The 16,467-nt window shown below is 39.1% G+C and overlaps 1 protein-coding gene across 1 annotated transcript; it reads left to right on the top strand.

Annotated features, from left to right (window-relative positions):
- Positions 1 to 303: 303 nt before the first annotated feature.
- On the top strand, positions 304 to 4,822 carry LOC134212201 (dynamin-1-like protein). The gene is made up of 4 exons (XM_062689846.1): positions 304 to 687; positions 1,035 to 2,838; positions 2,901 to 3,112; positions 3,605 to 4,822. Exons 1-4 carry the CDS (start codon positions 586 to 588, stop codon positions 3,659 to 3,661), a joined length of 2,175 nt encoding a protein of 724 aa, XP_062545830.1. The 5' UTR covers positions 304 to 585; the 3' UTR covers positions 3,662 to 4,822.
- Positions 4,823 to 16,467: the final 11,645 nt, after the last annotated feature.

The raw sequence follows: 16,467 nt of genomic DNA, 5'->3' as shown, positions 1-16,467 counted from the left end.
CTTTTATTCCAAAAAAATATGATGATAATCAATGAATTTTTATAATTAAATTTAGTCCTTCACTGGTAAAATTTCAACATGTACCCTGTGTTTTGAAAATTTTCTTTCAACAATCCTCAGTCAGCTTGTTTGATTCCGTGTTATATTTATGATCTTTTATATATTGCATTATATTTTGTTTTTGTTGGAAAATTAATTGAAAAAAGGATGTGGTAAACAAAATGTTACAATATGGGTTTCCCTTTTTTATTGATTTAGGAACAAATCTGAAGAACGTACGCAAATCGCCTAATTTTAGACTCTTTTTTCGAGTCATCAAAGGGTGCACAGAAGCTGAAAAGCAAAGTGAAAACGGATTAGAAAAATTCACTGCGCCTTTTCCGCATTAGTTTGTCGTTCTCGCTAAAAAAAAGTGCATCGTCGTGAGTTTCGCGATTATTGTCGCGTGTTACAACTGCAGCAGAATCGGAGAAAATCCACGTTGGTTCCCAGTTTGGGAGAAAAAAGGGTGCATAAAAGCGTAGAGCCAAATCGGTGAAGGTAAAAGCGTAGTGAGCAAAAGATAGGAAAGAAAGCGAGACGAAGATGGAAGCTCTTATACCGGTGGTGAACAAGCTGCAGGATGTCTTCAACACGGTCGGATCCGATGCTATCCAGTTGCCGCAGATTGTGGTGTTGGGAAGTCAGGTGAGCATTCGAAGGAGGAACTTATGCGGAGATTTTTTCCAGGAGAAATGCAATTCCCAAAATTATGTAACTTCTGATTCGGAAGCAGTTTAAATGGAATGAGGAGAATGGCCGAAAAGTTGTTTTTTTTTCTCTGGATATTCAGTTGATTTATATTGAGAGATGACTAAAGTGGCACACATTTAAATTACATCATTTGATGAAAATACTTGCTATGTGAAGTGTATGATTCGTAAAAAAATTGTTATTGATCCATTGATCCATCTTGTTTTTGTATTGCATTTCTTTTAATTACTAATTACAAAGTAGGAGAAGTTTTAACCATCCTTATTTCCTCATGTTTTCAGAGCTCCGGTAAGAGTTCCGTAATCGAAAGTCTTGTCGGACGGACGTTCCTTCCACGGGGAACAGGCATCGTTACTCGTCGTCCATTGGTTCTGCAGCTTGTGTACACACCCCTCGATGACCGAGAGAACCGTTCGTCGGATCTCGGCACGGTCAACGTTGAAGAATGGGGTCGTTTCCTACACATCAAGAACAAGGTTTTCTCCGACTTTGAAGAAATTCGGCGTGAAATCGAGAACGAAACGGATCGCATGGCCGGTAGCAATAAAGGTATTTGTCCGGAACCGATCAACTTGAAAATCTACTCGACCAAGGTGGTCAACTTGACGCTGGTAGATTTGCCGGGCATCACTAAGGTTCCGGTTGGCGATCAACCTGAGGACATCGAAGCCCAGATCAAAGATCTGCTGATCAAGTATATTGAGAATCCGAACTCGATCATCTTGGCGGTGACGGCGGCCAACACGGACATGGCGACCAGCGAATCGCTGAAGATGGCCAAGGATGTAGACCCGGATGGTCGAAGAACTTTGGCTGTGCTGACTAAACTGGATCTGATGGACGCCGGCACGGATGCTATTGACATTCTTTGTGGGCGTGTAATTCCGGTTAAATTGGGTATTATTGGTGTGGTGAACAGATCTCAACAGGACATTAATGATAGGAAAATGATTGAGGAGCAGCTGCGTGATGAGGCGGCTTATTTGCAGAGAAAATATCCAACATTGGCAACAAGAAACGGAACACCTTACCTAGCGAAGACGTTGAACCGTTTACTGATGCATCATATTAGAGACTGCCTGCCTGATTTGAAAACGAGAGTAAATGTGATGGCTTCTCAGTTCCAGTCGTTGTTGAACTCTTATGGAGAAGATGTGACTGATAAGAGTCAGTGTTTGCTGCAAATAATCACAAAGTTTGCTTCAGCTTACTGCTCCACAATTGAAGGCACATCGAAGAACATTGAAACCACCGAGCTTTGCGGAGGTGCTCGTATTTGCTACATTTTCCACGAAACATTTGGCAAAACGCTAGATTCTATACACCCGTTGACGGGTTTGAGTAAGATGGATATTCTGACCGCGATCCGGAATGCCACCGGTCCACGACCTGCTCTCTTTGTGCCAGAGGTTAGTTTTGAACTACTAGTCAAGCGCCAAATTCGAAGATTAGAGGAACCATCACTTCGCTGCGTGGAGCTTATTCACGAGGAAATGCAACGCATCATTCAGCACTGTGGAACAGAAGTCCAGCAAGAGATGCTCCGGTTTCCGAAACTACACGAAAAAATTGTTGATGTCGTTACGCAACTGCTGCGCCGACGACTTCCAACTACTAACTGCATGGTGGAAAATCTCGTTCAAATCGAACTTGCGTACATCAACACAAAACATCCGGACTTTCATAAGGATGCTGCCCTTGTTCCGAGTCTGCTGAAGACAGACTCCCAGGAGCAGTGGTCACATTTGCATCAGCCTGGCAATCCACCAAGTCGTCGAGCGGCTGCTCGCCAGAATCCGCAACCAATACAACCAGAGGCCCCGTCCCCGCAAACGGCAGAATCAAATCATGTTAACGATCAGACTCCGATTTGGTTGTCCAACATTCTGCCGCCGGCGGTTGGATCGTTCGTTAGCGGGGTTGGTCCTTCTTTTACGTCGGAAAGTGTCGAAAGCTCGACCACAAACACCCCCACCCACGGAGTGTTGAGCCCGACAAAGGCGGTCAATCTACTACCGGACGTTCCAATAAACAATTCTTCCCGGAAATTGACCGACAAGGAACAGAAGGATTGCGATGTGATTGGTAAGTTTCGTGCATTCAATCTGATTTACTGGAGTTGTGACCAAGTCTTTGTTTTATTTCAGAACGTCTCATCAAATCCTACTTCTACATTATCCGCAAATCAATCCAGGATTCCGTTCCGAAGGCGATTATGCACTTTCTGGTGAACTTTGTTAAGGACAACCTTCAGTCGGAACTGGTCACGCATCTGTACAAGTCCGATTCCGCCAACGAATTGCTGAACGAATCGGATCACATCTCTATTCGCCGTAAGGAGGCAAGCGATATGTTGAAGGTAAGTGGTTGTCTAATTGCGTTCTTGATGGCCGAGTGGGTAAAAACGAACTTCCAAATAAAGTGTCACCGCTGATTGTATTTGATTGGATTCCAGGTTGTAAATCAGTTCCTAGATTTAAAACAATTTCGCACGATTCGAATAAAATTTATAAAATGGCCAGATTTGAATAACTATTCGTTATCGGTAGTCAAGCTGGAGAAATGTAATTGGATGGGCTGCAATATTAAAAGCGCATGTCAAACTATCCTTTTTGAAACCAAACATAATAATCGGTCTCCAAGGTTTGTGATCTGGACCACAGCAGCTCACCAACGCTGGGCTAAAAACATTTGTTGGAATAAAACAGCATCACTGTATTTCTAAACAAGAGTTGAAATCTTAATTGGTTGGAATCAGGTTGGAATCAGCGGTGCATTGGAATCGTTTTATTTTAGTATATTCTTTCACTTATATCTTATTTATTTAATATTCTTTCCGGCAAACCATCAGGCACTGACGCGTGCCAATCACATTATCAGTGAGATCCGTGAAACGCACATGTGGTAAGGTATGGAGTGTTGCAGGTTGCATTTCGCACTCGGGAAAGCGTTTCGGCGTTTTTATTTCATTATTTCTCTACTGATATTCTATTTGTTACTGTTAGGCGATGATAGAACTTTAGAACTTAAGAGTTACTTCTATGCATTGAGGTTTGTTTGGTTTCGAACCGCGTGAATTCTACCCGGCGCCGACGCTTTGTTACATTTGTGAAATGCATTGTAAAACTATTGTATTTTATATGTCAAACATTTAGGAAACCTATTAGTGCTATTAGCTTTAAATTATCACCGAACATGATGCATCTTAGATAATCGCAAAATAACAGAATTTCACTGTTTAGTTGTACTGCACCTCTTGATATGACCAACTAGTGCATTTTCCACATAAATTTATTCTATTATAAAGGAAATACATAAACAAGGCTTCTAGTCCTTCATATCCATCGAAATAATTTCTATTGCTTTACCGATTATTACCTCTTTAAGTTTTGCTCAAAGCCCATAATATTTCCTCCATCTTTTAAGTGTAATCACCAAAATAGTCACATTTGATCCAACAATGGCTGGGTAACACCATACACGAAAAGACAACATCGTTGTAACATGTTTAGATACTTAAATAATTTCTGATATTCTCATCTTCTGCAATGTCATACCCATCAAAACATCAACTAGGGAGCATTTAAATTTTCGAAGGGAACCTACTTCTTGAACGTTTTTCCTAATCATCTACAAACATAGTTACTGATTTCAAAGTCGAAAAAAAAAGAAATCAACAGTTTTTATAGTAATAAGAGTATTGATGACAAATACACATTCAAACTATGTTTCAAACGCTGCTCGAATGCTTCAACTATAAACGTGGATTCGCACGAGCAAAACCAAAATTAATTTAGCATTGATAAAAAAGCTGCACCGCTAAAACCTTACTGCAATTGTATAACAAAATAAATTCACAGATATCTATTGGACGTATAAATCGAAAAAAAAACTCATAGAAGAAGCATTGAGGTGTGATTCGCTAGGAGAATAACAAGGTATAGAGACTGCACTTTTTGTGGATGGCCAGACAGTCAGCAAAATCCAAATAATATAAGCGTTTGCAGTTGCTAGAAAACGTCAGAAATAAAATGTGAAACAGTGTCTAGGTTAAACCTCCAGGGAAAAAGGGGTTTTCACTGATCCGAACTATTCCTTGTGCAAGAATACAATTTTTCTATTTAATTTTGTAAACGTATGAGACATTTGTTAATCCCTGGGCTTTGGATTATAATTCTCCACAAATATTGATATATTTTAGGAGAATTGTAATCTGTGCTGGTAGAAGTCTACGAACTGGGGGTTGGAATCTGTTTGAATACACATGGAGAAAGTGGTATAGATTTTGGAAATTGAATTGTAAGTTCGTATACTACTATTCGGTTTCCTCAATAACCGACAGGGTGCGTGCTACATGTCGCGGATAGAAGCTAAGGGAGGTGTGGTACAATTCGACTGAATTTATTGAATAAAGTGCCTTTTAATAGTCAGTCAATTGTGCTTAGCCTCCTATTGTGTTGTAACTGAATAATTTCAAAATAGGTAATCGATACAGACACCTCCTTTCACAACAATTTATAATTCATTTGAATGTATTCAACATTGGCTACGTAGTTTAATGTCCTATGCAACATAGTTTTGAAGATTGACATTGAGTCTGTCTGAGCAAGTGTTGACGTTTTTGTTGTTGTTGTCTGGTAATCTGCCGTGAATCGCATATCTGTCCCATCTTTGCTGGGTTTCCTATTCATATGGGACAAATATGCGATTCACGGCAGTAATCGCCGCGAAATCCCGTAAAAACGCTTTTTAAATACGTTCAAACTAAATACTGTTGGGATTAGTGTATCGCAGTATCGATAACAGTAGCTGGAAACTGCATTTACAACTCGATATCGGTAGACAGTAGCAATAAAACACTACCCTTATCTATCAGTTAAAAGTGCGCCATTGTTCACTCGTTTTGTGAAGCCGATCCGATCATGTCTTGTGGAAAGTGCATGCTACAAGTGGACTGCAGAACTGAATTGTTTGTGGTATGCGAGGGGGAATGCTACAGAACGTTTCACGCTAGCTGTGTCGGCCTTACAGAAACAAGCGTTTGCTGCCTCGTCCGGAACGTTATATGGTTGTGTGATGATTGTCTCTCTGCCTTCCACGATCGACAACGCCATCAACAAACTAAAACGGATGATCTGAATAAATGTGTACCACAAGCTGTTATTGCAGAGTTAGCCGATGACATCACAGCAAAAGTCAGCGCTTTGAAACAATTGGTTTCATCAATGGACAGTGCCGGGAACGTAATAGAACGATTGGGAGAAATAAAGCCACCTCATTCCACTCCGATTCGATCACCGATACTCCCGATACTGCAGGAAGGTTGCAACAAGGAAGCTAAAGCGAAAATGCGAACGAAAAAACAATCCGAAACGCACCCAAATTCTGAAGCGGTCTATGGAAGGGACAGTTTTTCATTGTTTTTGACAAACATCGATGGGCAAGCAACGGAGCAAGATATAACTTTTCTAGTGTCGCAATCACTCGGGATAGTAACTAATAGTTCTGAAAGAGTAAAGAAACTTGTACCCAAATGGCAAGAATGTGATAACCTTGACTATGCATCATTTAAAGTTATACTTAGCAATAAGTATAAAGGAAAAGCTTTGCAGTCAAATATATGGCCGACTGAAATAAAATATCGAGAATTTATTGAAAAGCCTAGAATAACGTGGAAGCCAAATAGAATTTAATTGTTGTAAACTCGTAAAAACCATTTTGTCGTTTAATCAAATATTTTGTTTTGTCTAGTGCCACGATTCTATTTAATTTCTTGTGTATACATTATGTCTGTTGTATATGTGTTGTTTAAATTGCTAGATTATTGTTTGCACCGTAAAGATGTTGGAAATTATTGTTTATTATTGTATTGTATAATAAGTAGTGTAAGAAATCCAAATGTAATTTTTAGCTATAGTATTAAGTTATTCAATAAGACCATAAAGGTCAGTTGGGTGTAACAAATAAACAAATAAACAAAGATACTATTTAGCTTATCCAAGTCTAGCATCCTGTACTAGAGAGTTACTTTAGAAGAGACTTCTCATAATTTTATCGTAGTCAACGTTTATTTAAAAAAAAGTTATAAAAAGGAGTGCTTATTAATTCCTGCTAGATCAGTTACAATACAACGTGGACCACATTGAGGAAAAATTATTCAATAAATCGATATTATCGTCGAAAGGCCCAGCTATGCTGTAACCAAATTAATCACTTGTTATATAAATCTCTAACTGAAATTAGAAAAAAAAAACAAGCTACTTAATTAAATCCGACTGATATTAAATATAACACTACACTAATTTGAGAATCCTATTTAATAGAACCTCATAAATAATAAAATGACATTTACTAATATCCATTCTTTTCATTATTTTCCTCACTATCTAACCCGATCAACTATAATAAATTATGATGGAGCTTCGAAATTAACAAGATTCCGAGCTAACATCAAATGCAGCATGATCCTACAGGCCTTGTAGCGGGTCACTTTTTAGTGACTTGGTCACTTTTTTCGGGCTAGTCACTAAAAAGTCTCTTTTTTCGACCTCAAGTCACTAAAGTCACTTTTTCTCGCAAAAAGTCACTATTTTCAACTATTTTGAAACTATTGACTAAGATTTTTTATAAGGCTTTATGTATCCATCGGAAGATACTTTGCTTATGGCGGAAATGAAATTACGGACCTTGGAAAAATGATCGCTCTGTTACTTCGCCAGCCATTTAACTCGCTGCTTTTATTGGCATTTCACCAGTAGCTAATTGAAGATGTTTTCCGTCACAATTTATAAATTGGTATACAGTAGGCTAGATGTACCAGTTGTGGCTATAGCACCAGTTGTCGCACTAGTGCTTTATATGCCAAATGACCAATCAAATCATCGCAAACCAAGTTCATATCGATAAAGCATATTCATATGATACGACAAAACCTTTGATCTCCTCCAAAACAAGCAAAGCATAATTGTAAAAAATGATTTTGCTTAATTTTTGACGTCCTTTGCACCAGTTGTCGCACTAGTGGTCCCTATTTGGCCAGTCCCATAAGAAAACAATGGGATTTGCCAAATAAGGAACCAAAATTAAGAATAGTGCCACAACTGGTGCATGCGTTCCTATTATGGATTAATCAATTTTGAGGATAATAACAAGTTTATTGTGGTTTTCACAGTTGTTCTAAGGAGCAGGAAGTAAAACCTTTCGCTTGATATATAAAGTCCACCCACATGCCTTTTACTTATTTTTCTAAAAATAGTTGTTCTTATGTATGGCGACAATTGGTACACCCACCCTATACAGTTATGCAAGCAGGAGACCTGTTGATTTCGAGTTTTTTTTAACTCGAACTTTATGCAGTAGGGGATGGTGGGGAGACTTGATTCTCCCCTGTTCTACCAAGAACTAAAATAGTATTGTTATAGCGTATTTTTATAATAGATCCTATAGACAGATAGTTTTTTCTATTGACAACCTTATTTAATGTGTTTTGTTCCTCCTAAAGATGTTTTTTAGTGGCCACGCAAAATTAGAACAACTTCTCCCAATAATGACCAAATGTTATCATTTTTTCACAGCACAAATTCATAAATATGCTAAATGACCTTCATTGATAAAAATGCCATCATTCCACCACAATTTCAGGATATTTGGATTTTAAGTTGTTGCCTCAATTTGAGCAGACTTCCCTCATTGGGCATTCATATAAAAATTTGTCTAAAAAATTCAAGAAAGTTTAATTTGTTCTCAAGCGGCTATTTTTTTTGTAGATTCGACAGATGTGATGAAGGGTTTGCTCTAAAAAAATATTTATTGAGTATCATAGATATCATAGAAAGGCGTTCATCAAGTCTCCTCAATTTTGAAGATTGCAAGCGCTGTCGAATTCCATAGCAAAAATCGTTCATGAATACGCACAGCAAGTCAGCATGGTCTTCATTACAAGAAGGAGGTCTAGGGTTCAATCCCAGACTCGTTGTACATGAATCTCCATAATTTTTGTATCGTTTTTTTCTACTAAAACGATCCGTACTGTTGTTCCTGTCGAACTAAAAATTCAAAAAACATCTGTTTCACCTATGACAAATCGTAGAGTTCTCTGCATCTTTCTTATGTAGGTGTTCAGCTAATCCAATGATCGAAATTTTCACTCATTCTCACGAGAAGAGAATGCTCATTCGCCGAGAAATAATTTTCAGAAAAGAAAAACAAATGTTAAGAGTGATAACTATATTTCGCTCACTTCCAGTGGCGTAAAAATTTGGTTTGCTTGCAGACTACTCATAGTTTTGAGTTGTCCTGCTTTTTACAGATATTGAGTAAAATTTCCGTGGGGTTAAAAGAGAGGGCAATACAAATTTACTTAGTCACTAAGTAGATAAAAGTTAGCGAGTACGATTTTCGTTTCTCTTCTGAGTTCGTTTTAAGAGAAAAGAGTGATGAGTGGAAGATGTTTTCCGCCACAAATTACGAAAAAATTATTCCCCTTCGACCCAAAAACGCCTGATTTCGTCTCATCGAACTTGCAACTGAAATTGGAAGTCACTTTTTCTGCAACTGAAAGTCACTATTAGGTCCATTTTTTCGTCAGCTTTGGTCACTAAAGTCACTATTTTGAGTGGCTTCAGTCTCTACCAGCCCTGATCCTACTAATATCGTCAGGAATCGGAAGAATCTGGAACGGTAAACACTTATTAAAGCTAATAAGTGGTAAGTAAATAAAAAGAATACATACATGGTAAGTGCAAATAACTTATAACTTTATCATATTTTTATTCCATTGCCTAAATGTATATATCATATGTGTTTACTTTGTAAATGATAACCATACTTTGTTTATACACATGCACATTTGTGAAATGTATATATGTGTAAATGTATAAATGTATACAGTCAAACCTCCATGAGTCGATATTGAAGGGACCATCGACTCATGGAAATATCGAGATGTGGAATAGGAAATCTTTGGAAAGCTCTTTGGAGGGACCATCACAGTAACCCAGAAAATATTTTTTGATATGGAATAATTTGCTCCCATGAGTGGATATCGAGTCATAGAACATTGACTCATGGAGGTTTGACTGTATATGTTTCTGTGAGTGTGTGTGTATATTATATCAAAAAAATAACCTAAACATTGATTTAGGAAATAGGTGGAAAGCTATGCTGAAGTGTTGGTTAGGATGGTTACTGAGAAGTGCAAAATATAGTTGATGTAAAAATTGATGTAGCGGTGTTAGATGGCGTTGGCAGTCATGGGTCTACATTAAGTGAATCGACTCATCATTAAACACACGACTGCAATATATATTCAACAAAATCGTGAGCAGTGACTTATATACTTATTAATACTATGTTTGCACTACGGCCTGAATAACATGTTATTCAAATTATCGACAAAAGTAAGCTCATCAAGATAGCCGAATAACATGTTACAAGGCCCTAGTGTAAACATAGTATAAATCGTGACGTGAATTTGGAAAGGTTGAACGGAATTATGAACAAATATGGCTCCGACGATTTAGTAATTTGGTTTTGACCGTTTGGTTATTTTTCGGTGACTCGTTTCTGAGGCTGGTTTCCTCCTTAAGGGAGTTAAGATAGTGGAGGAGTTGTGAATGTGAAGAAAGAACGATACGGTGATAGTGACCGCAATAATTTTAGTGATCATGATGACTATGTTAAAATTAACGTAATTATAGTAGGTGAATTTGATGCATGATTTCATTGCTTATACTGAGAGAAATGATTCGTAGTGGCAGAAAAACTTATATACTTTTGTAAAGGTAAAGAAGAAGAAAAGAGTGATGTTGATGTTAGTGATGGTAGTTTGACAATACTAAGTGCTTATAATGATGGGGGTGGGCTGTTATACAAATCCTTGTTTTCATCAACACGGCCCATAACAGTGACCACATGAGCAACATCGCTTAGGAACGTCTGTGTGATGATGAAAAACGGGAGGCTCATAGAAGCCAATATGGGCGGGGTACAGTGTAGATTAATAGCAAGGGACAGCTGCCATTGTAACCACCACAAAAAAAAAAGTAAACGTATGAGACATTTGTTAATGATCACATTCATCACTATAATAATAAAGCAAAAAAAAAATTACACATCTCTGACACTCGTTCAGAAACCAATTTCATACATAAATACAATAATTGTCGTCTCTATTTATTTCAGTTCGTGGCTGCGCGTTGCCCACCACGCAGTTTTCGGATGGTCCGCAAATCATTTTCTACCTGATCTCCCCACTTTGCCTTCTTATGCATGTCGGATCGCTATCGGATCGAATCGACCGTTTTTAGTAGGGTTATTGTCTGACATTCTGACTACGGGCCCAGCCCAACATAGTCATCCCATTTTTGTGGTGTAAACGATGAGTGGCTCTCCCAACAGCTGATGCTGTTCGTGATATATTCGCCTCCTTCACGTACCGTCTTTCATCTGTACCCTTTTTTAAAGACTGGTTTACAGTTCGGAAAACGTGTCACGGGATTTGGTCTAGCATGTAATTTAAATGGGAGCGGGATTTGCGTTTCCCGTTACAGGAGAAGAAGCCTACACGAAAAAATAATTTCCCGAAGTGTAAACCCAATCGCGGGAAAAGTGTGCGGTTAAAATCCCATCTGCTACACATCCCGCGGGGAAACAATTCGGTTTGTATTTATTCCGCACGGGAAATCCGTAATCTCTGACGGAAATTTATTATGTAAAGAACCTAGAACCTAGTTTCACTACCCACGAAAAACGTGAGAAGTGTGGAGAGAAAACTGAGTAATGAGAAGTGAACAGTGAGCAATAAGTAGTGGAAGTGAGCAGGGAGAATAAGAAGTAAGAAGTGTAAAATTAGAAGTAAGAAGTGAGAAATGAGTAGTTGGGCTTATTCTACGAGTCGAGTGACGTGAGGTGAGTCGATTTTCGCAATTCTTACGTGAGGTGACAAGGTTATTCAAATGAGGCTATACGACTCTTCTCACGTCATTCGAGCAATCTCACGTCACTCCACTCGTAGAATAAGCCCAAGTGTAATGAGTAGTGAGAAAGAGACGCGAGAAGTGAAAAGTGTGTGGAGAGAAAAGTGAGTAAGACAAGTGAAAAGTTATTAAGAGGAAATGAGAAGTGAAAAATGAGTAATGAGAAGTAAAGAAATTAATAGTGAGAAGTGAGCAGTGGGAATTGAGAATAAGAAGTAAGAAGGCTAAAGTGAGAAATGAGTAGTAAGAAGTGAAAAGTGAGCAGTGAAAATTGAAAAGTTTGAACGAGAAGTGAGAAATAGTGAGTAGTGAGACGGCCACCCCTCGCTCTCTTCACTCACTCACTCTCTCACTTACTCACTCTCTCTTTCTATCACACTCAATTGTTTACTTACTCACTCGCCCTAACTCATTCTCACTCACTAACTCTCACTCACTCTAACTCAGTCACTCTCTCACTCACTCAATCTCACACACACTCATTCTCACTCACTCGTTCACTCAGTAACTTCAGTAACAACAAGTTGCATTCCATCCGGATGGATCCCAATTTTCCATTTATACTAGTTTTCTATCCACAGTATGGTTCCAGAATTATTCCAGATTCTGTTGGGGTCAGTTGTCCCCGGAATAAGTGACCATTTACAATTTTAAGTCAAAACAGGTCGTGCGACACGTCAAACTTCTTGATTTTACAAAGCAATGATGAGAATAATATTTTTAGGGTTCCTGACTTAGCCGTGCGGTAAGATGCGCGGCTACAAAGCAAGACCATGCTGAGGGTGGCTGGGTTCGATTCCCGGTGCCGGTCTAGGCAATTTTCGGATTGGAAATTGTCTCGACTTCCCTGGGCATAAAAGTATCATCGTGTTAGCCTCATGATATACGAATGCAAAAATGGTAACTTGGCTTAGAAACCCCGCAGTTAATAACTGTGGAAGTGCTTAATGAACACTAAGCTGCGAGGCGGCTCTGTCCCAGTGTGGAGATGTAATGCCAATAAGAAGAAGAAGAAGACTCACTCGGATCCATTCCGGCCACCATCCGGAGGACCTACGGAATGGCCATTTTCTGAATTGATTCAAAATAGGTCGTGCGACACCTCAAACTTCATGATTTTATAAAGCAATGATGGGAATGATATTTTTAGAATTTTCCATTTTCTAAATTGATTCAAAACAGGTAGGTCCCCGGATTGTGGCCGATGTGGCCAGATTGAGTCCGAGTGGGCCAGGAACCCCAAAAGAATCATTCCCATCGTTGCTTTGTGAAATCATGAAGTTTGAGGTGTCGCACGACCTGTTTTGACTTAAAATTGTAAATGGCCACTTATTCCGGAGACAACTGACCCCAACGGAATCTGGGATAATTCTGGAACCGTACTGTGGTTTGCCTCGAAAGTAGTATAAATCGAAAATTGGAATCCATCCGGATGGAATGCAACTTGTTGCGAAAGAATCGGTCAAAAAATGCGATTTTTACAGCAGCTTAGATTTCTGAAAGCCCTTAAAAACAGACGTTGGGGACGGAAAGGTTAATCACTGGTTTACTCACTCACTTACTCACTTACTCTCACCCTCACTTTGACTCACAGTGAATGCACTCTCACTCACTCTCTCACTTCGTCACCCTCACTCACTTACTCACTCACTCGCGCACTCATTTCCTCTTTCTCTCCCGCTCAAGCTCCCTTTCTTTCGCTATTTCTTCCTCTTCTCGCTATCTTTCCTTCTTGTCGCTCGTGTGTGCTTGTATAAAGGAATCAGAACCAAAATCCAGAAGTGTAAACTAAGGCACTCAGGTGTAGGTGGCGTTTTCGCAGTATTTGTCACAATCCAATCCAGTTGCTTAAGGGTCTTTCTCATTTGGAGAATTAAACTGAAATTAAACTTTAAAGTGACATTTCAATAATTTTCTAATAACCCTACTCGCAGAGCAAGATAACATTTGACAGATATCGAATCATTTTGTATCGATATCGAATTTGCCAAAAGGGGTCTAACGAGGTCCCCTATTAGAGAGGGGGAGAGCGGAGTGATGGTTGCTGCAACTGGCAATACTGAAGAGTCTCCAGTGGTGGTGGGGATTAGCCCTGCTTGCACGCCTGATGAGCCATACGGGTGGTGGCCGAGAAACTCGATGACATTATCGAGTTCATAAGCGGTAAGTAGAACACCAACAAGGAGCTTAAACAGAGCCTGTTGGTGCTTCGGCAAGCTGTTCGAGTCGCAAGACAAGAACAGGACGCTTACATCAGGCGTGTAGCGGGAGCAGAAAAGGTAGCCAAAGGTATCCAGACTAAGGCCCTCTCCTCCCCTAGCGGTGGTCTTCTTCTTCTTCTTATTGGCATTACATCCCCACACTGGGACAGAGCCGCCTCGCAGCTTTGTGTTCATTAAGCACTTCCTCAGTTATTATCTGCGAGGTTTCTAAGCCAGGTTACCATTTTTGCATTTGTATATCATGAGGCTAGCACGATGATACTTTTATGCCCACTAGAGTGGGGCGCAGTTGTATGGAAAAACGCAAACTTCGTCCCATCAAGTGAGATCAAGGTTTTTCTGAATCGTTTTGGGACCCCAATAAACTGTGCAAATTATGGGCTCGATTGGTTGCAACCTCGCATGCCGCATCGCGTTTCAAATTTACATGGAGATTAGTATGGGAAAACGTTCTTTTTTACATTTTTGCTTTTAACGCCTTCAATTTATCATCAATCACGTGACTCAATACGTTAGCATCTAGTCTGGAAGATGCTGAAAGACTTTGCCGAAGAAGGTACGTAGCTGGAAGGTCTACAAAAAATGTTATTACGTTTCGAAAATTGATTGTGTAAACCATATGCAAGAAATCAATGTTTCTGCCAGCACTACTAGACAACCTACATTGCAAAAATTCCACACATTTTTATTGGCAAAAATCCATTAATTTAATTCATGATTCTAATTAGTGCACACATAACCACTCTCCACGCGAAGTACAAATATAATCTACAATCAAATAAAATGTATGTGTGGTTTCTAATAAGCATTGTGAATTGCATATATTTGGGTCGCCAAATTGCAAAAATTTATGTGTGCGACAAATATATTCAATATAAAGAATTTTCTCGGTGATGCTTCTCGAAGGGCAAAACCCATTTTCCTTCTCTTCGGATTTTTTCTTTGTGAAATGATTCCGGATAGCTCCCATTAGTTCTAAAGCCCTATAAGATCCAGTGTTGTCCTACACTCAGGGCAAAAAATTCTTCTCTTTGATTTTACTCCATCTAAACGATTTTATAGTCTCAACTAAGTAAGTTCAACTAATAGAAGGATATTTGAATTTTCTAAATGTCATGGCAAACTGTCAAAAAAATGCACTCCAGAGCCACAGGAGCGCGCGCACTGAAAATACACTGGAGTGTTTTCACTGGTGTGTATTTTCAGCGCGCGCGCCCCTGTGGCTCTGGAGTGCAGTTTTTTGACAGTTTTCCATGACATTTAGAAAACCCAAATATCCTTCTATCAGTTGAACTTACTTAGTTGAGACTATAAAATCGTTTAGATGGAGTAAAATCAAAGAGCAGATTTTTTTTGCCTTGAGTGTAGGACAACACTGATAAGATCAATTATTTTGAAATAACACTCAGTTCAATTATTGGTCTATGTACTGCCGTGAACCGCATATTTGTCCCATATGAATAGGAAACCCAGCAAAGATGGGACAGATATGCGATTCACGGCAGTGTAGTACGACAGTGCTGGCAGAATAAACGATTTTTTGCATATGGTTTGAACACTCAATGTTCGAAGCATTATATTTTTTTTCGTGGACGTTCCAGCAACGTCCCTTCTCCAAGAAAAGTTTTTCGGCATTCTTTGGGTCATACTTTAACGCAATGTGCCACTTGGTTTACGATGAACTGAAGCCTCTAGTAGTAGAAATGCAAAAATATACTTTTTCCCATACTAATTTCCATACAAACTTCAAACGCGATGCGGAAAGCGAGGAAGCAACCAATCGGTCCCAAATTCTGCACAGTTGTTCAGGACCCAAAATGACTTCGAAAACCCATTGATTTGAAAAAATGACCATGACGCCCCACTCTAATGCCCACACACTTAATTTAATTTAACGGGTTCGGTAAATGAACTACCGATTTCTCAACAGCTGAGCTCTCGGCAGTCTGCTCAGTAAAAAGTTCAACCATTTACCGAGTTCTCGGTTCACAGCCTCAATGATGAAATGTCAAAAAATACTGACCTGGTCTGTAACAGCTACTGAGAACTCGGTAAAAAATTATTGGTGAATTTGTACAAAAAATACGGACTTCGGTAATGAATATTGCTGAGCAAAACTGTAATTTGGTATTCGTTTTGTTTATTGATAAGGAAAATAAGAGAAACAAATTTTTGTTGATATTAAGTTTATTAATTTAAAAAAACGACCCGGTGGAGATTGTTCTTGAAGGCAGCCTCACACCCTGCGAAAATTTTCCGTAGTATTTTGATCCCCGTATATATTTCATGGGGCAGCTTTTTTGAATCCTCAGGAGTGAAGCTACCGTAATTGAAATCTGACGGATACTGGGGTGCACAAGGATAGAGGTGCGTGATCGTCCAGCAGACGAGGTAGAAATTGCTGCAACTGGTCTACACTCGAAAAACAAAAATCGTAGGAATCACTCAGCAGTGTGTAGGTATTATATAGGTACCCAACTATTCAAAAAAACATAGTTTCAAACAACTCGTCAACA

The sequence above is a fragment of the Armigeres subalbatus genome, chromosome 2 (assembly GCF_024139115.2).
Source record: "Armigeres subalbatus isolate Guangzhou_Male chromosome 2, GZ_Asu_2, whole genome shotgun sequence".
Taxonomy (NCBI): domain Eukaryota; kingdom Metazoa; phylum Arthropoda; class Insecta; order Diptera; family Culicidae; genus Armigeres; species Armigeres subalbatus.
This window is presented reverse-complemented; position numbering and strand designations above follow the sequence as displayed.

Excerpts from the sequence above, each read along its gene's own strand:
- LOC134212201 (XM_062689846.1), top strand. The coding sequence starts at position 586 with ATGGAAGCTCTTATACCGGTGGTGAACAAGCTGCAGGATGTCTTCAAC. Across the intron at positions 688-1,034 it reads TTGTGGTGTTGGGAAGTCAG|AGCTCCGGTAAGAGTTCCGT; the intron begins GTGAGCATTCGA and ends TCATGTTTTCAG. Across the intron at positions 3,113-3,604 it reads AGGCAAGCGATATGTTGAAG|GCACTGACGCGTGCCAATCA; the intron begins GTAAGTGGTTGT and ends GCAAACCATCAG.